This window comes from Triticum dicoccoides, chromosome 3B (assembly GCF_002162155.2).
Source record: "Triticum dicoccoides isolate Atlit2015 ecotype Zavitan chromosome 3B, WEW_v2.0, whole genome shotgun sequence".
Lineage (NCBI taxonomy): Eukaryota > Viridiplantae > Streptophyta > Magnoliopsida > Poales > Poaceae > Triticum > Triticum dicoccoides.
The window spans coordinates 14,473,448-14,494,548 of record NC_041385.1 but is presented as its reverse complement, the minus strand read 5'-3'; the positions used below and the strand labels follow the sequence as shown (position 1 = coordinate 14,494,548).

The 21,101-nt window shown below is 50.2% G+C and overlaps 1 protein-coding gene across 3 annotated transcripts in view; it reads right to left on the bottom strand.

Moving 5' to 3' along the window:
- Positions 1–20,199, bottom strand: part of LOC119274409 (cysteine-rich receptor-like protein kinase 6) — a 29,221-nt gene extending 9,022 nt beyond the window's left edge. Inside the window, exons 1-2 of one of the 3 annotated variants that reach the window (XM_037555106.1) lie at positions 19,255–20,199; positions 16,294–16,808 (exon numbers count right to left, since the gene is read on the bottom strand). In XM_037555106.1, coding sequence (XP_037411003.1) covers positions 19,301–20,146 — 846 coding nt within the window. In that variant the 5' untranslated portion in view covers positions 20,147–20,199 and the 3' untranslated portion in view covers positions 16,294–16,808; positions 19,255–19,300. Of the gene's footprint in view, positions 1–16,293; positions 16,809–16,976; positions 17,294–19,254 lie in introns of those variants that run through there. The other 2 variants (XM_037555105.1, XM_037555104.1) reach the window with 2 other exon arrangements.
- Positions 20,200–21,101: the final 902 nt, after the last annotated feature.

Sequence of the window (21,101 nt, the reverse complement as noted above, 5' to 3'; positions counted from 1 at the left end):
CCTGCGAAACGTCATCGGTATACGGTGATCAAAAATAAGCACGGATGGGTCATTTCCAAAGTATTGGGACTTTGGTCTCAATTACCTGTGAGACTGGAAGTATTCTGGGGTAATCAGCCGTAATGGCGACCAAGGCATTATCAATGCTCAGTTGGTGAAATACCCCATCAATCAGCTCCACTGATATGTCCGGATCCTCTTGGGAGGTCGGATCGAGGAACCGTTCTGGATCCTCGGGTTGTGGAGGCGGGCTGTTTATGTCCTTTACGGCCTGGCGCAGTTCCTACGCCGAAATCACAAAATGAGATACTTGACTATGGGAATATGGATCGGATAGGCAAAAAGAAATATCCGCTTACCCAACTCGGGGGATTGTGCATAGAAAATCCGTTCTTTGGGTTGATGCGGAGAAATTCCTCCTCTTCTCCCTTGCATAACACGGACAAGATCTTCACCAGATCGTCCACCGATCCCGGCCCCTTACGGCCGCAGCGGGTGGCATCGTCCTCACGTTGAAATCCCACATGGGGTGGCCTCTATACTGGAGCAGCTGCACCCCCGCATAATGCATGTGGCCATGACCCCGATCATGGTCAATCCGGAATGAGCCAACAACCTTATCCGGCTCATCAGGTAAAGGACGTCCCTGTCATTTTCTTTCTGAGGGCTCCGTGGACGCCAGCTTAGGCGTTTCTTCAAAGGAGCATTATTGAACTCAGGGAGGCCGATCCGAACAGGGTCCGGCAGGGGGACATCTTCTATATAAAACCACTCCGAAGGCCAGTCTTCGGACGCCTTCTTCGGGGTTCCGGATAGATATCCGGTCCCGGCGATGCGCCATAGCTCAGCTCCGCCCACTTGATATATTGACCCCTCTTGAGAACGGGGCACAAGGCAGAACAACTTCTTCCACAACGCAAAATGAGCCTCGATGCCCAAAAACAGCTCGCAAAGGGCCACGAAGCCCGCAATATGCAGAATAGAGGCAGGCATAAGGTTGTGCAACTGGAGGCCGTAGAACTCCAGGAGCCCCCGGAGAAACGGATGAACTGGAAATCCGAGCCCTCTTATCAAATAAGAGACTAGGCACACCCGCTCTCCTTTGGAGGGGTTGGGGACGCTCTCCGCTTGCTTTCCGCCCACATAGGTGGTGAGTCCGGCTCGAACCGGAACCATGAAGGCTGGGGGAAGAAATCCCTTGGTTTGGAGCGCCACTAAGTTGCTGTGCAGGACAGAGCATCTCTCCCAATCTCCAGGCTGGGGGCTGGAAGGGCGAGAGGAGGAGCCGCGTCGACTGTCCATGATGGAATGGATCTCTGTCAGATGCACTCTGATGAATGCTCGCGAAGGGAGGATGGTGTGATTCGGATCTAGATCCTCGTCTCTTTTATAGGCAGCTCATTTGCGTGGCTAGGGGGGTATAATGTAAAAATGCCCTGGCTTTTCACATTCGTTCGACATGTGGAAGATGGCCATTATTGGGCGTGGAAGCCGAGCAGAGCAATATTTACAAGAAGCCGGATGCTATTCAAACAGGTACACGGGATTTGGAGAAGAACCCGCCTTGCAATGCCGAAGACACCCTACGCGCCGGACTCATCGTCATTGAAGCCTGGTTCGGGGGCTACTGAGGGAGTCCTGGATTAGGGGGTGTCCGGATAGCCGAACTATCACCTTTGCCCGGACTCCTGGACTATGAAGATACAAGATTGAAGACTTCGTCCGTGTCCGGATGGGACTTTCCTTGGCGTGGAGGGCAAGCTTGGCGATATGGATATGTAGATCTCCTACCATTGTAACCGACTCTGTGTAACCCTAACCCTCTTCGGTGCCTATATAAACCGGAGGGTTTTAGTCCGTAGGACGAACAACAATCATACCATAGGCTAGCTTCTAGGGTTTAGCCTCTTTGATCTCGTGGTAGATCTACTCTTGTACTACCCATATCATCAATATTAATCAAGCAGGAGTAGGGTTTTACCTCCATCGAGAGGGCCCGCACCTGGGTAAAAACATCGTGTCACTTGTGTCCTGTTACCATCCGCCTAGACGCATAGTTCGGCACCCCCTACCCGAGATCCGCCGGTTTTGACACCGACAATGTGCCACACCCACCTCAGTATAATGGACACATTCATATGCCAAGACATCGCTATACCTAGAACCCTGGTCCTTAGGGAAGCAAACATCAACCCACTTCACTGTACGCCAAAGATAATTGTGTGACAATAACGCCATAGAATATTTTTCTTCCACGAGTGAGGGAGTCCTGGACTAGAGCGTGTCCGGACAGCCGGATACCCATCATCAGCCGAACTATCATCGGCCGGACTCCAAGACTATGAAGATACAAGATTGAAGACTTCGTCCCGTGTCCGGAGGGGACTTTCCTTGGCGTGGAAGGCAAGCTTGGCGATACGGATATGTAGATCTCCTACCATTGTAACCGACTCTATGTAACCCTATCCCTCTCCGGTGTCTATATAAAACGGATGGCTTTAGTCCGTAGGACAACAACAACAACCCTTATAATCATACCATAGGCTAGCTTCTAGGGTTTAGCCTCCTTGATCTCGTGGTAGATCCACTCTTGTAACATCCACAATATCAATATCAATCAAGCAGGACGTAGGGTTTTACCTCCATCAAGAGGGCCCGAACCTGGGTAAAACATCGTGTCCCTTGTCTCCTGTTACCATCTGCCTAGACGCACAGTTCGGGACCCCCTACCCGAGATCCGCCGGTTTTGACACCGACATTGGTGCTTTCATTGAGAGTTCCTCTGTGCCGTCACCGATAGGAAGGATGCCTCTTCCCGTCTTCAAGGACGGTATCTTCGCCAATGGAGCCTTGGCCGCCGGCCAAACTATCCGGCTAGGAGGTTTTCTTATGACCGCCTGTCCGGCCACCGCTTCAACGATGACCTCTCGGGTCATCGAGAGCAATCTGCACGTCAACTCAGAATTCACCGAGCAGCTAGATCCAACAGAGCTCTCGTTTGTAAACGAACTCTTGGATCGGATCGCCGCCCTGGGAGTCGCTACAGACTACAATTAGATCGGGCTTAAAACCGATCTGAGAGAGATTAACTCTCCCCAGGTTACCCACCACGTCACGGTGGTAGAGGGACATCGCGACGATCCTTCTCCCATATTGAAAACTAGTCGTGTCCGGGCTACCGAACCCTCCATGCCGGATTCCCGTGGAGGTGCGGATTTTGATCAAGCGCTGAACATAAAGTCAGGCATCAGACCGGACTCATTGGACAACGTTCCACTTTCTAAATTCGGAAACTTCTCGGCCCTTGAGCCTCAAGATGGACAGGGTCCCGGACTCAATTAGGCCCACCCGTCCAGATATATGTGATCTATCTCTAATCCGGCAAGAGCCAGCCGAAACAGTACATCATTACTGGGCCAGATTCCTCCTGGTCATGGACCGGATAAAGGACTGCCAAGAGGAAAACGCAATCTCAATTTTTTGCAATAATTGCACGGACGAGGGAATCTTGAACGCCGTCAGCCGTCGTGAAATTACACGCTTTGCCGACCTGGCGTCCATAGTACGAAAGTACTGTGCGATGGAGAGTGTCCGGAAAACCGAAAATAAATTTTGGGACAATCCGGCCCCAAATACAACCCTAGTCCGCAACAAAAGGGTGCACTATACTCAGGCACCGGACACAAAAATCAAAAAGAAAATACCCCATAGAGGGCACGGAACCGTACTGGAGGGATGGCTTAGCGGACCCTGTAAAATTCACAGTACAGAAGGCGCCGTCCCAACACATAGCCTTCGAGCATGTTGGATATTACGGCAGGTGGCCAAAAGTGGAGAGGAGCTTCTAGCCCCAGAAAAACACTCCAACAATATCGGTACAGTATCAACAGTCTTTGAGACTTTCGCATCAAATAATATGCGAAAACGAACAATCCACAGCCTCGCCGAAGTCTACCAAGTAGCAACAACAAATCCATGGAGCGACACAGCCATCACCTTCAACGCCAGCGACGAACCTAAATTCCGAACAGCCCGAGCTCCAGCCGCACTGGTACTTAGTCCAGTAGTGGACGGCTTTCGACTTACAAAGGTCCTCATGGATGGCGGCAGCGGATTAAACCTCATCTACGAGGAAACCCTTCAAAAAATGGAAATAGACTGGAGCCGCATTGAGCGAAGCAGCACAACCTTCAGAGGAATAATCCCTAGCCGGGAAGCGCGCTGCACAGGAAAAATCACACTCGATGTGGTATTCGGCTCGCCGGACAATTACAGATCCGAAGAAGTCACGTTCCAAGTGGCCCCGTTCAACAGCGTATATCACGCTATATTAGGACGAGAGGCATTCACAATTTTTCAAGCCGTACCGCATTACGGGTACATGAAGCTCAAAATGCCTGGGCCCGGCGGAATAATCACTCTCGTTAGTGATCCGGACATAGCACTCCGCGCCGAAAACAAGACAGCCGAATTAGCCCTGGAGGCACTATCCGAAGCCTTAGCGGCAGAGGAACTCACCGCGCTGCGCTCTACGGTGAATAGGGACGATGTGATACTCGATAAGAGATCCAAGTCCACCTCCTTTAAACCAGCAGATAAAATAGTAAAATTCCAGGTCCACCCAACGGACCCGACAAAGACGGCCTCCATCGGGGCACAATTGAACCCTGTTGTAGACGTCGCACTGCGAGAATTCCTTCGGGAAAATTGGGACATTTTCGCCTGGCACCCCTCGGATATGCCCGGAATCCCACGCAGATTGGTAGACCACAGCCTAAACATCCTAAAAGGATTCAAGCCAGTCAAACAGGCTCTTCGACGATTTTCCGAACCCAAAAGACAGGCAATGGGAGAAGAGCTAGCCAAACTATTGGAAGCCGGATTCATCAGAGATATTAAACATCCGGATTGGCTAGCAAACTTGGTAATGGTACCAAAGAAGGACAAATCCTGGCGCCTATGCGTCGATTTTAAAGACCTCAACAAAGCCTGCCCAAAGGATCCCTTCCCCCTCCCCCGCATCGACCACATAATCGATGCTACTGCAGGACACGATTCATTGTGCTTCCTTGACGCATACTCCGGATACCATCAAATTAAGATGGCGGAAGCAGACCAAGCCGCAATGGCATTCATCACTCCATATGGACCATTCTGCTTCAACACGATGCCCTTTGGACTTAAAAACACCGGCGCAACATATCAGCGCATGATTCAAACATGTCTGGCCACCCAGATCGGCAAAACAGTAGAGGCATACGTAGACGACGTAGTCGTCAAAACCAAACACGTCGAAACTCTAGTAGATGACTTGAGGCTCACATTCGACAACCTCAGAGCATATGACATCAAGTTGAATCCGGAAAAATGCGTTTTCGGCGTACCAGCTGGAAAGCTAATGGGCTTCATCGTATCCGGTAGAGGAATTGAATCAAACCCAACCAAGATTCGAGCTCTGTCACAGCTAGATATCCCAAAAGACCTCAAGAAAATACAAAAATTGACTGGATGTGTGGCGGCTCTAAGCCGCTTTATCTCCCGTCTAGGAGAAAAGGCATTGCCCCTCTATCGCCTCCTTAGGCGCACCGAACACTTCGAGTGGACGGATGCTGCCACTGCCGGACTCGAAGAAATAAAGGCCATATTGGCAACAAATCCGGTCCTGGCTGCGCCCAACCTGGGCGAACCAATGTTGTTATACATCGCAGCAACGCATCAAGTTGTAAGCGCGGTACTCGTCGTCGAACGAGAGACAGAAGGGCATAAATTCCCTCTTCAAAAACCAGTATACTACGTATCCACTGTGTTAACCCCCTGCAAGTCCCGTTACCCGCACTATCAGAAGATAGCGTATGCGGTGTTCATGGCATCCCGGAAGCTCCGACACTACTTTCAAGAGTGTTCGATAACAGTGGCCTCTGAAGTACCACTTAACGACATTATAAACAACCGCGACGCGACGGGCAGGATTGCAAAATGGGCCATTGAGCTCTTACCATTTGATATAACTTACAAACCTCGGCGAGCTATAAAGTCACAAGTTTTGGCTGACTTTGTCGCTGAATGGACCGAAGCCGAACTCCCTAAAGAGTACGGCGCATACTCCAATTGGATTATGCACTTCGACGGCTCTAAAATGTTGGCCGGATTGGGGGCTGGCGTCGTATTGACGTCCCCGACCGGGGACACAGTCCAATACGTACTTCAGATAATGTACACGGACTCCAACAACGTAGCCGAATACGAGGCCCTTTTACATGGTCTCCGGATGGCAATCTCCATGGGCATTCAACGCCTAGAGGTGCGCGGGGATTCAAACCTCGCAATATCCCAAATAAATGGAGACTTTGACGCCAAGGATCCGAAAATGGCAGCATATCGCAACGCTGTCCTAAAAATGTCAGCCCGGTTTGAAGGACTTGAATTCCATCACGTAGCCCGGGATAATAACCAAGCAGCCGACGTACTGGCACGCATTGGCGCAAAACGCGACGCTGTCCCTCCTAACATCTTCTTGGAACGGCTCTTCAAGCCATCCGTACTATGGGAAGAGGAGTCCGGAAATAACAAACCGGAACAAGCCGCACCAACCGGCGATTCAGCCGATGACATAACACCTTCAGCCCACGACATAATGGCAGTAATTGCCCCGTGCACAGAACCAGTCCTCGCCTACATGCTTAGGCAGGAGCTTCCCGAAGACCAAAATGAGGCCCGCTGCATTGTCCGGCAATCTAAAGCCTACAAGGTCTATGAGGGAGAACTTTATAAGAAAAGCACAACCGGAGTCCTTCAAAGGTGTATCTCCGAAGAGGAAGGGCGAAACCTCCTGGCTGAAATTCATGCCGGACTAGGCGGACACCACGCCGCAACTCGGGCCCTTGTAGGAAAGGCATTCCGTACAAGATTTTATTGGCCGGCGGCCCGAGCAGATGCTCAGGACTTAGTCCAATGATGCGTCGGTTGTCAGCTCTTTGCTAATCAGAGCCATATGCCACCCACTGTCCTCAAAACTATACCCATAACCTGGCCGTTCACGGTCTGGGGCTTGACATGGTTGGACCCCTTAAAGGAGGAACCCACAAGCAAAGGTACCTGTTGGTCATGGTGGACAAATTCACCAAATGGATAGAGGCCAAGCCAGTCAAAACGGCAGAGTCCGGACCAGTGATAGACTTTATCTCCGGGGTAGTACACCGTTTTGGTGTCCCCCACAGCATCATCACCGATAACGGCACGAACTTTACGGCCGACGAGGTTAAATCATGGTGCAAAAATATGGGCATTAAGCTCGATTACGCTTCAGTCTATCATCCTCAAACCAACGGTCAAGTGGAACGAGCAAATGGTCTAATAATGAGCGGCATTAAACCCAGACTAGTGCGGTCACTCACGAAATCTGACACGCACTGGGTAGAGGAGCTCGACTCCGTACTCTGGGGGCTGCGGACAACGCCCAACCGTACTACCGGATTCACACCATTGTTTATGGTATACGGCGCAGAGGCAGTCCTGCCCTGCGACATCATTCATGACTCACCTCGAGTGCGCATTTACGAAGAAAGAGAAGCTGAGCTGGATCGGCAGGACAGCTTGGACGCATTGGAGGAAGAACGCGACATCGCCAAGGCTCGTTCTGCATTCTATCAGCAGCAGGCTCGAAGATATCAAAGCAGAGAAGTACGGGCCAAGACTTACAACGTTGGCGAACTAGTTCTACGCCCGTCGGACAAGAAAAAGGACAAGCTCAAGCCCAAATGGGAGGGGCCCTTCATTATCGATCAAGTCCTGACCGGCGGAGCGTACCGTCTACGAAATGCGTCGGACAACCGACTCGAGCCGAACCCATGGAACGCAGCCTGCCTCCGAAGATTCTATGCCTAGCGCCGGACTAAGAGTTCGTCCCCTTCCCCCGTTCAAATTTTTACACTTCAGCTATCTTTTGTTTCTCTTTCTTCTCTTCACCCTTTTGCTAAAAAGCCCTTAAGGGCCTACTTGCGCATTGTTCGCATAACACTTGATGTGCCATCCGCACTCATTATACCTGGGGGCTTCTTTTCCAGAAGCTCAATTATAAGGGCTTCATGCCCAGCACATGTGTCAAGCTTCCACATGTACCTTTTACTCACCATTATATGCATCGATATGACTTAAGTTTTGGCCAAGCTGGGTTGCCTGGCTCCTGTACTTACCCCTACGTTCCCGATTGTTCGGCTAGGAGGTAAAGGGAGCACCTCTGCGATCGTTACTGCCGGGTCAGCCGGATGTGTACCTCAGACTGGGTGAAGCCGAAAGCTAGCGTTCTTAAGGGAATATTCGGTCGGTGACTTGAAGATGATTTCTTACCTACTTATTTATCTGCCCCCAGATGTTTTTCTGCTTTTTTCGCAGTCCGGACATGCACTTTAGGGCATGCCTCCCCCAGAGGAAAGGAACCCTTAACAGAACTATTCTCCCTGGAAGATGTTTCTTACTAACCATGTAATATAACATAACTAGTTGGGCACTTGTCTGATAAAGCACTAATGACCCCTATGCCTGGTCTCCATGCATACCCCGGTTGTTTCATAGCCGAGAAGGTATTCGGACACACTCCGGACTCTAGGGTCTCGAGGTCGAAGCGAAAAGGTCGGCAAAGACAAACGATCTACAATCCGGCTAGAAGGCATTTTACATGTCATTTTATAATACATTGTCAAATCGACTGACTGTATTCTTCCTCAATTCAGTCTAACAGGCTGTCTAATTTACAGTCCTGTTGGGAAAATTTAGCGGCCAACTCTACTTGGCCGTATACTAAACTCACAGGGATCTCCTTCCCATCGGGCCCCATAGGTCCGACCTCGGCCATGTGGTTGGGATCCGCCTTCTTGTACCGCGTCTTCACCATGGCCCAGGCCTCCCTGGCACCTTGGCGGCAAGCTGAAATCTTCCATAAATGGAAGCACTACCGCACTCCCTCAAGCTTCTCCGCAAGCTCCCCAAGGCCCTCGGGTAGGGAGAAGGCTGGCCATAAAGCCTGGATGACGCCGCTCATTGCGTACCGAACTCGTTCGATCAGTTGCAACAATTCGGGAAGTTGATCACCCGTTGATACGGGCATCTCCTCCGCAGGGCGACCTGTGAGTATACCTACAGACATATTTTGTCAATGGACTTCCTCGCCGAACTCTTCATTTCAAAGGAATTTGCTTAAGCACTTACTATAGATGCCGCGACGAAGCCGCTGATTCTCCTTAACGGAGCCAGACAGCTCGGCCCGAACGCCTTTCAGCTCTTCTCCAAGCTGGGCATGGGCATCCTGGAGCTTGTTCCTTTCATGCTGCACCTTATGCAGCACCCTCTCGTCGGCCTTTAGCTGGCGCAGAAGTTCTTGCCTGTCCGGATCTTGCCCGGCAGCACCTGCAACGTCATTTTTAGACGTGCGCACAGGCCAAACTCTACTTATCTTTCTAAAATAATGCGTTACCAGGAGAGGTCCCTGTGTTTCCTCCTGCGGCAGCGAGTGCGGCCTCAAGTTGGGCCTTGCACTCTTGCAGCTCCTGAGACAGTTGGGTATTCTTCTCGGTAAGATCCTACGTTTCATATGATCCTTAAATCAGTTAATACAACTACTTTAAGTCTCGGGGGCTACTGGCATATATAACTATTAAATTCTCTTACCCGTATGTCTTTTACATACTGCTCCGTGGCTTTGGTAAAACCATCTTGAGCAGCATGAAGGTGCGCGTCCCCCGCGTTAAAGGCATTCAACGCCTCGGGGGAGAAGCACGCGTCACGAAATACTGTCCGGCGGCGCCTATGGTTCATGGCGCTCTCCACCTCAGACTTGGTGGCGGACAGTTTGTCGGCATCCTCCGTCGGAGGAGTGTCCGGCTCGCGCCTTGCGCTCGCCTCCCCCTCCAGACCAGGTGCTGGAGCCTGGCTGGTAGAGGTTGGATTGGCAACCTCCACTCCCGCAGTCCGGCGGGCGCTTTTTCTCCTACAAAAGACATAAGCACTCAAACACTTCCTAGGGACGTTGTTCTAAATAACGAACCATGAGCTATACCTTTGCGGCGACGTTTTGACTCGCGCCGCACTCCTCTTCCGCCTGCTGGGCCGAACTGACCCTTGTTGGCCAGCCGTCACAGGTTCGGCTTCCCGCCTTGAAGGTGCAGCCTGCACAACACCGTTGTATATAGTGGTCAGAAACGCACGAAGATGGAGTAATGATGTTAAGAATCCGGTCATAAGTACCTGGGAAGCAGGTGACAAGCCGGGGTAGTCGGCCGTAATGGCGACTAAAGCATTATCGATGCTGAGCTAATGGAATACCCCATCAATTAGCTCCACCTTTATATCCGGATCCTCTTCGGAGGTCGGATCGAGGGATCTTCCCGGATCCTCGGGTTGTGGAGCCGGACTGTGAGTGTCCTCCACATCCCGGCGCAGTTCCTGCGTCAAAATCACAGAGTAAGGAACTCGGCTTTAGAAGCACGGGTCGGATGAATAAACGTCCGCTTACCCAGCTCCGAGGGTTACTCATGGAAAACCCGTTCAATGGGTTCGTACGGAGGAAGTCTTCTTTCTCCCCCTTGTACAGGCTGGACAGGATCTTCACCAGATCCTCGGCCGAGCCCGGCCACTTGCGGCCGTGGCGGGTGGCGTCGTCCTCCCCGTTAAAATCCCACATCGGGTGGCCCCTGTATTGCAGCGGCTGCACCCCCCGCATAATGCACGTGGCCATGACTCCGATCATGGTCAATCCGGAATGGGCCAACAGCCTTATCCGGCCCATCAAATAATGGACGCTCTTGTCTTCCTCCAGCTGAGGGCTCCGTGGGCGCCAACTTAGGCGTTTCTTCAGAGGAGCGTCGCTAAACTCAGGGAGGCCGATCCGAACTGGGTCAGGCAATGGAGCGTCTTCTATATAAAACCATTCTGAAGGCCAGTCTTCGGACGCCGTCCTAGGGGTGCCGGATAGGTATCCAGTCCCGGCGATGCGCCATATTTCGGCGCCGCCCACTTGATATATTGACCCCTCGTAAGAGCGGGGTACGAGGCAGAATAGCCTCTTCCACAGCGCAAAATGGGGCTCGACGCCCAGGAATAGCTCGCAAAGGGCTACGAAACCCGCGATATGTAGAATGGAGGCGGGCGTTAGGTGATGGAGCTGGAGTCCGTAGAACTCCAGGAGCCCGCGGAGGAATGGATGTACAGGAAATCCGAGCCCCCTTATTAGATAAGGGATGAAGCATACCCGCTCCCCTTTGGAGGGACTAGGGATGACCTTCGCTTGCTTCCCACCTCTGTAGGTGGCCAGCCCGGCTCGAACCGGAACCATAAAGGCCAGAGGAAGATATCCTTCCGCTTGGAGCGTCACCAGCTCGCTGTGCGGAATAGAGCATCTCCTCCAATCTCCTGGCGAAGGACTAGGAACGCGAGGAGAGGAGCCGCGTCGACGGTCCATGATGGAATGGATTTTTGGTCAAGCAGGGCTCCTATGAGTCCTTGCGGGAGGAAGATGGTGCGATTTGGATCTGGATTCCTGCCTCTCTTATAGGCAGGATATTTGCGCTGCTAGGGGGTAAAACGTAAAAGATACCCTGGCTTTTCGCATTTGTGCGACACGTGGAAGAAGGCCATTATTGGGCGTGGAAGCCAAGAAGCGCAACATTGATGAGGAAGCCGGACACTGTTTGGCAGGTACATGGAACTTGAAGGAGAACCCGCCTTGCAACGCCGAAGACTACACACATGCTGGACTTATCGTCATTGAAGCCTGGTTCGGGGGCTACTGAGGGAGTCCTGGACTAGGGGGTGTCCGGACAGCCGGATACCCATCATCGGCCGAACTATCATTGGCCGGACTATCATCATCAGCTGGACTCCAAGACTATGAAGATACAAGATTGAAGACTTCGTCCCGTGTCTGGAGGGGACTTTCCTTGGCGTGGAAGGCAAGCTTGGCGATACGGATATGTAGATCTCCTACCATTGTAACCGACTCTATGTAACCCTAGCCCTCTCCGGTGTCTATATAAACCGGATGGCTTTAGTCCGTAGGACAACAACAACAACCCTTACAATCATACCATAGGCTAGCTTCTAGGGTTTAGCCTCCTTGATCTCGTGGTAGATCCACTCTTGTAACATCCACAATATCAATATCAATCAAGCAGGACGTAGGGTTTTACCTCCATCAAGAGGGCCCGAACCTGGGTAAAACATCGTGTCCCTTGTCTCCTATTACCATCCGCCTAGACGCACAGTCCGGGACCCCCTACCCGAGATCCGCCGGTTTTGACACCCACAACGAGCATCCCAAAATTATGACCCCAAACTCTCGGTGTAATTTACCAGCAATAGCAAATATGTGGCAGCACATGCAAAGAGAATCTAGATGGGTTCACATGAGATGAGGATTTTTCCAAGTCCAAGCCCTCGATATGAAATTCATACCATCGAGATGAGATAATACTCCACTTACTGCCTTTTTAGAATGTATTGATGGTTGCTTCGTATGAGAGCTAGAGTTTATGGTGATACCTACTCACGACGATGATGATGATCGGGAGGCCCCTATCTCGCATTTTTCATTAGGAAAACGCGGGAGGAGTGGTGCCATTTATTAAGAAGAGGAATACAAATAAGGCAGTAGCGTCGACATCTGTTGTTCTGCGGCCTCCTCCTCCAACAAGAGTACATGGTGTGGATGCTAGATATTCTTAGTTCTTGGATCAAGGTACTCACAAAGAGCGAGTTGTTCCTGGCGATCATTGGCTGCTCGCCAAAAGAAGCGCGACAACTCCTTGTTGAAGGCGCTATGAACTCCCTTCGGGAGGATATAGAACACCATCATATAAATGGGGAAGCTGGAGAGGCAAGAGTCGATGAGCATGTACTTGCTTGTCTTGGAGATGAACCTCCCGTGTCACAGCTCCGCCTTTGCCTTAACCTACTCTTCTAGCAGGTCAAAGTCCCGGATCAAGGTCCTAGTGTCATCGAGTGGCATCCCTAGGTAGGTGACTGGGAAATAGGCCAATTTACAATTAAGGCTATCCGCAATTCACTATTGCTCCTCAGGCAGGTAACCAATAACCATAACCTCACTTTTATCGAAGTTGATCTTGAGGCCCGACATGGAAAAAAACAAAGTAAGATGAATTAAGGTTGATAATATGAAGTTCTACCCCTCCACCATGATCATGGTGTCATCTGCATAGTGGAGATTGGTCACCCCACCTCTAGGTACCCCACCTTGAGGGATAATATGCCCAACCACACTAGAGATGTGGCTATCAATCTTAGCCTTCTCTAAGATAGCCGACAGGGTGTCCACCACAAGGTGAAAGAGGGGGAAATGTGATCCCCAATGTTACGCCTAGTGAAGACCTAAATGACATAAATATTTTCGCATTAATATTGATAGAAGTGATACCAGTGATGATGATCTACATGATCCCACAAATCCAACAATCATCGAACCCACTCCGCTCTAAGACTTGGAGGAAGAAGGAACAGTCCAAGCGGTCATATGCCTTCTAGAAGTCTAGCTTAAGGAACACGCCCCTTTGGATTTGAACCTTAACCTCATGAATAATCTCATGAAGCAACAAAATCTCATCATGTATAGAGCACCCTTAAGGAAGTCCAACTGGTAAGGATGTGTGAGGTGTCACCACTAAGGCAAATCTCGTTGCACATAACTTGGCGAAGATCCGTTGGAGGATGTTAATCACATTGATCGACCTAAAGTGTCGAATGTCCATGGCACCCACTAACTTGGGAGGGTAGTCACACTAAAATTCATGCGAGACATGTCCAAAGTACCACTACAGAATACCTAGAATGTGGGCATAATCACCGCCTAAAGATGCTCCTCGTACTTCCAGAAGAAGGTAGCCAGAAGGCCATCCGGACCGGGAACCAAACTAGCCTTCATCTCCATAATCGCCCGGCCAATCTCCTTAGGAAAGAATGTGAAGGTGAGGCTGGCATTCTTGTCAGCTGAGACCATGGCCCCAGCCAGTTAACGCAACCTGAGAGTGGGGTCCCGTCGTGAAGAGCTCCTTATAGAAGGATTCAATGTGGGTGGAGATATCTTTGACATCCTCCAAGAGAAGCTCCTCTTCTTAGAGGCATGGGATGGAGCAGTTCCGATGTCACCCATTCGTGATGGCATGAAAGTAGGCAGTGTTAGCTTCCCCTTCAAGATCCAGTTTTGGTAGTTCCACTCCCGCTAGAAAGTCTCATTGTCCTTGTAGATCTCCATAAGGTGCCCTAAAGAATGTACCACTGAAGCCAGTCCTCAAAAGTAAGACCAACCAAGTCAGACGCCACATTTAGCATCTGAACATAGCCTACGAAAGTGACCATATGCTACCGAAGTTCATCCCTCACAATGGAACCACGGCAAGACATGAGTTGGGGAAAAACTTTGGCACAATGGTGCCAATCATCCACCGCAGCAAAGACGCAGGGAAGATAAGTGGTTGAGTTGGCCCACTTTAACTAGACCGCTTCCATGAACCTAGGCTAAAGCAGCTAGAAGTTCTCAAAGTGTAAACGGTTCAAACTAGGGAGCTGATCCTCCCCCGAAAAGAGAAGGGGGAGTGGTCCGAGCCGATCTGTGTAACCACGTGTGAGGAGCATAGAGGGAAGGAAACCTTCGACTCTATGAACACAAGAAACCGATCCAACACACTCCAAATCGGGTCCACCTGGTTATTAGTCTAGGTGTACCGCGATCCCACACGCACGATATCTCTCATGGCCAAGTCAACAATGCAGTCTTTGAACTACCACATCAGAGGGAGGTCCATGTTGGCTGAGCTTTTGTCTTCATGGGAGTGAATCAGGTTGAAGTCCCCACCCGCCTCCACCGGGATGAGGCTCTGCTCCACCTTGGATTTCAGCTCATCCAGGAACACTTCGGACCTCCGGGGGTCCACGAGACCATAGACGATAATCACCTCCCAACTGAGTTTAGGCCGTTTATGGGTGAGGGATATGCTCACAAAGAACTCCACATGGTCCATATCATCTACATCAAAGGTATCCTCCTAGAGACCTAGGAGGATACCACTCGAGTGCCCGGTGGCCAAGAGCCACTGGCATGCAAACTTGTGACGACTAATTCTCAACATCTCTGGGATAGAGAAATCCTAACGGATCAGGTCCTGAATTACCATAATGTACATGTCCTCTTAACTGACATAATCAATCAACTGACGTTGTCGGCCCTCTTGGCCAAACACCCTTATGTTCCAACATAGAATCTTCATCGGGAAACAATTTGGGGTGGTCCCCTTACGAGGGACTGTTCGGGCCCTACCAAGAGTCAAGGGTTAGGACGTCGCCATTGGAGGCTTCCCACGCTCCCCCCACCTGGGGTCCCATCGGAAGTCGCCTCCCTAGAGGTCACAGAGGGGACACCACTGCTGGACCCATGCTACAACTGCATGGGTTTTGCGTGCTCCAAGGGCCTCGAACGCTACTGCACCGCCTAAGCACGAGACGTAACTAGGGCCCCCTCGTAAATCTCCTTAACTTTGATCACGGTGATTTTCTCCAACCGAGACCACATTCGCCTTAGAACATGACGACACAATCCGAGGCGACTTGAGATAGTTGATCCAGGGGGTACGACTCAAGGACCGAGAACTGAAAACCCCAGGGGGAAGAGGAGAAAGCCTGAAGTACCTGGATCGAGGTTGTTGACTATGTGGTCCACCGTGCTACACGCTCGGCGACGGTTGTCTCCACCACCCTATCCCCGGCCCTATAACGGACCAGTTGGGTGCTATGATGGGATCCTAGCAGTGGAGCAGGCATGAGCAGGGAGGAGTATGGTCATTGGGCCAGCCACAAGGGTGTCAGAGAAGACCATGGCTAGCTCCAAAGCAGGCAAAATCGGCGTCACCATAGCCAGGGTCAGAGCGGAGGGGTGAGGGGGACCCTAGCGAGAGGTGGTAGCAGACTACCCTGGTGAGTGAGGCGACGAGGGAAGCATGACCTCCATACCCACACTTGTAGAGTCCTCACCCACGCCATCCTTAGACTGATGAAGGGTGCAGAGGGGGCAGTGGAGGGAGACCCAAGGCCTTGGTGTCGAGTATGGAGAGCTCCGGGGATCCAAGGACCTTGGAGAAGTTAGTGTCGTAGTGACAAAGATGGGGTCCAATGACCACCGGTGTGTTGAAAATAAGGTAACGGAGGTGCCCCACATGCGCCAACTTCACCGGCGCACTCCTGGGGAGGGGGCCTGCGCTAGTAGGAGAGCTCCATGCGAAGATGCCAGAGCCGGAGCAGCAGCTAACTATGGAACTCAAGGCCAGTCGGACGCATCTTGACGATGCACGCCGCCGCGTAGTGGGAAGCATCCCTACACATGAGGCATCAGCAGACCTGTCGCACTCGGAGCAGTTGTGGCCTTTGATGCCATAGTTGCAGCACTTTTGCTCCGCAAGCCTAAGTCAAGGATGGGACCCGCTCCACCTAAGCACGGGGGACCTCGTCAGGCAGTGGCATGGGGAGGGCACTCTGGATCCCTCTCGTGCCCTCTTCTTAGAGGGAGAACGATCACGGTCAGCGCACCATGTACCAAATCCGGCATGGGGATCCCGACTAGCCCTTCTAGAGACCCCTGACGCCCCAAGGTCCTGCTCGAGCCCACGCCACCAGACACAGGGGACAACAGGGTCGGGATCCAGGAGTCGTGTGTCCGAAGTCGAGAGAGCGACGCGCGTCCGAGGTAGAGGAATGAGGGGCAGAGGCCAACTTTGATGTTTTGATCCTTTTGAAAACTTTCGCACGATCTGACCCTACATACAAAAAAAAATCAGGATCTGATCATTTTTCTACCACCACATTCTTCGGCGGTAGGCATGCTACCGCCATGGTCTATTGCGGTAGGGTTTAACTGCTGTCACATCGTCATAACGTGAAAAATCCTGTAGCCAAGGTTGCTGGCAGTAGGCCATTACACCCTACGCTGGCAGCACCCTACAGTGGATCAGCCATGCATATACCCCCACGACACAGCAGCGCATGCCACCCTTTGTATTTTGTAGTTATGTGGTTGCAGACGTGCATGCTATAAGGAGCAGGAGGAGTACAATGCTGAACCTGCTGACTAAAGTTGCCACAGTGATTCATGCCCCCCATCACCATGCGCCTGCTTCTGCAGCTAGCTGCATGCGCTAGCTCTATTTCTCTGTTACCCTTTCTCTCTTTCGCTGTTGCTTTGCTACGTGCTGTTTCAGCTAGAGGCCTAGGACAAAGGGCCTAGAGCGGCCGAGAAAGAGACCTAAAGAAATGAGAAAGAATAATGAGAAATGGGTAGTACAATATTTGTGCCATGCAATCTGACGCATGATTAGGTTAATATTTTGGGATGTCTGAGGCAGTGCAGGGCATGGGAGGCAGGCTAATCCGTTTTCTGCGGTCCAGTGCAGACTCTACCGCTAACGATTCTGGCGGTAGGGTATAATGTCCTACCGTCAAAAACCTTGACGGTAGCATATTTTTCATGTTATGGCGATGTGACGGTGCAGTTAAATGCTACCGTTGGAGACATTGGCGATAGCATGTTATACCCTACCGTCAGGGTTAAATCCCGATTTTTTTTTAAATGTGAGGTCAGACCATGCTAAAGTTTTGAAGAAAATTTGGCCGCGGGGAGATGCAACTCGATCCAGTGGCCCGTTCATGGCACGGACGCAGCTTCAGTGACTTTTGTGAAGCCAAGTCACGCGGCCCATTAGCCCCATACATCAGCCCTTCAAACTACATCCGATGGACAGGATTCACTCAAGGAAAAAAGGCCTAGTGTTACAAGTTTTTCAGCCTTAGCTCCTCATAGTTTCCTTCTCTGATTGCTTCAGATTTCGATGTCCAGTATTTCTAAAAAAAAAATTTGTGATACGCTAATTTATTCTTGTCATTAGAAACTGAAAATATTTGCAACCGGCATGTGCTATGTTCAGCGATTACTTTTTGCATTTTGCTATGTTCAGCGATTATTGTTTCCTCCTCTAGTGGAATTACTTTTTGCATTTGCAATCGGTTCAGTATTTAGTTTCATATTATGTCTAGCGATCAAATATATTATGCAAGTATTCAGGCTGGAGAGTGTCCAGTTCATCGTTGCTTTGTTCATGTCACTGCAAACCTGTAAAACTTGTAAGCAAGGCTGGGCCCTTTTTTCCTTGAGTAAATCATGTCCGCTGGATGTAGAATGAGGGGCTAATGTATAAGGCTAAGGCGCTGTGTGACTTTGCTTCACAAAGTCACTGAAGGTCACAACAATACAATTTTGCAATGCTAGCTTCCCACAAGGTCACAACAATACACTACCATTCTGCATGCTAGCCTCCCACAAGGTCACAACAATACACTACCATTCTACATGCTAGCGTCCCACAAGCTCACAACAATACAATTTTCCAATGTCTCTTTCAATTACAGTATGCTAGCCGTCAATCAGTGCACTGGTGTGCCGCTCTGACTTTAATGCTTTGCACGAATCACTTGGAGCATCTACAACCAGACCCCTTATACCTATCTCAAACGCCCAGGCAGATCGCCTGGTCAGTGACCAGTCACAAAAACGCGACCCAATCAGACTCTTTATATCCGTCTCAAACGCCCGGACAGACCCGCACCCCTTATATCTATCTCAAATATGAGGACGATATGAGGGCTCGCCGACGTGTCTGGGCACGCCCGATTAGTCTGCCACGTATGACGTGACCTCACCCCGGACCACCTTTTTTCTTTCTTTATCCATTCTTTTCTCTCTCTCTTCTTCTCCGCCAATCATGTGCAAGTGACCGGGCATATGAGGAAAATATGAAAAGTGTGGCTGCGCGGACGAAAAAGTAGGGGCTGAAAACGGACCGGGCACGTCCGCGGGCGTTTGAGGGGTCAAATTAGAAGTACGTGGTTGATGATGCTCTTATATATACTCTCTCCGTTCTCAAATACATGACATCCGAAAAAAGCTTCAGTTAAACTTCTCTATCTTTGACCACTAATTAAGTAACAAACTGTTCCAGTTTATCATTAGATTTTTAATGAAAAATATTTTCCAAATCTATTTTTTATATTATTTACTTACATATTAATATAAAAATTAATGCTCAAAGTTGAAGATAAAAATGTCATGTGTTTTACAATGAAGGTATGGTATAAAACAATCGATACGGACAAGTATGCAAGCGATCGGCAGGTAACAAGTAAGCCATATGCATATAGAAGATAGAATACCTGCAGTCTGGTGTGTGGACCGGACGGGAGAAGTAGGTGGCGTTGGCTACGGGGCGGTGAGGTTCAGCATGGGGCTGCCGTCGTAGAACTCGTGCACCTCGAACCTGAGGTTGCACCATACCGCGAGGATCCGCCCTCCAACGCTGCCGTTGAACACCGCCGGCATCTCGTCGATGAGCCCCTGGAGGCACTCGCGGCACTGGCCCGGCGCCTGGTCCGGCGTGCACTGCACAAGGCCGTTGATCCTGTGCACCAAGTCCTTGCTGGGGGTGGTCGGGAAGCCCTGGTCGGAGACCATGACCCCGGAGGCGTACCTGGTCGTCGTGTTGAACGCCGCCCAGTCGGAGAGCGCGCCGACGAGGCTCGCTACGAGCGCGTCGAACCGGCCGGTGTCCCGGGGGGCGACGGAGTCGTCGCTGGCTCCCCAGACCTGCACCTGCCGGTTGTCCGGGCTGGTGAGGAAGTCCCGGAAAGAGTAGCGGACGGTGCAGCGGTCGTAGAAGATGGACACGTCCTTGACGCCCATGCACCTGCCGAACGCGACCTCCGGCGCGAGGTCGAGGCAGGAGGACGCGCACTCGGTGCCGTTGGTGGTGTCCCCGCGGCAGAGCCCCAGACCCCACACCATGTCGGGGCTTGGGCCCACGACGGCGGTGGCGAAGCCCACCGGGAATAACGAGCGGGAGGCGTTGGCGGCGAGGGACGCGAGGAGGGTGCGGACGTTGGACTGGTAGGTGGAGTTCTCCCCGTAGTACGTGCCGTTGTCGCACTTCCAGGTGACGAGCTCGGCTCTGGCGGCGGAGCTGGCGGACGGCTTTGGGAAGCTGGAAAATGATAATAATAATAGTAGCTCGACGGCGGCAGTGCATACGGAGCGGCGGTGTATGTCCATGTTGTGCGGCGGTCGCCCGTATCACCGTCAGACGAGGCGCAATGGTTTTTGGGGCGCCCCTATGTCTCGCTTTAAGCCACACAGGGGGGAAGCTCACACACGTGTGGTGTGATTTTTTCGGGGAGGAGGGGGAGGAGGCCACGGCCTTTTTTTTCCTCCTGTTTCCTGTTCTCTCTTTTTGCTTTATTTTTCTATTTAAATTTATAATTTAAAATATTCTGCATGTTGAACAAGTAGTTGCAAAATGTTTAACAAGTATTTTAAAAATGTTGAATAATTATTTAAAAGTGTTGAACAAGAATTTGAAAAATATTGAACAAGTCTTTGAAATTGTTGAATAAGTACTAAAAATATTGACCAAGTATTTGAAAAATGTTGAATAAGTACTAGCAAAATGGCCCATGCGCTGCAATGGGAGAAAAAAAATCATAATCTCTAATGGCCATGATACACTATCTCTCTCAATCTTGTGAAATCGTGAACATTTTTTTTCAAAATCATGAACATTTTTAAACTCGTAAAGATTTTTAAAAATCGTGAAATTTTATCAAATTCATGAACATTTTTACATATTTTTGAACATTCTCTAAAAGCGAACTTTTTCTGAAATCATGAACATATATACTATTTGCAAATATCTTTTAGAAAATAGTGTACATTTTTTAAAACAATTTCTTTAATAGGTGAACATTTTTATTGGAAATTGGTGGAACAATTCTTTAAATTCAAGACCTTTTTTTATTAAACGCACATTTTTGAAATGCATGATCATTTTTTGAATGTATTCCGTAAGTCATGAACAATTTTTTAATATTTTAGGATATCAATTCTTGAAAAAAAATTAATTGAGGAAATTTTGTTCAATTTTACATACATTTTTTAATACTACCTTGTAAAATCGAGAATATTTTCTGAATCTACAAACATTTATGAATTATGAAAATCTTGAACTTTT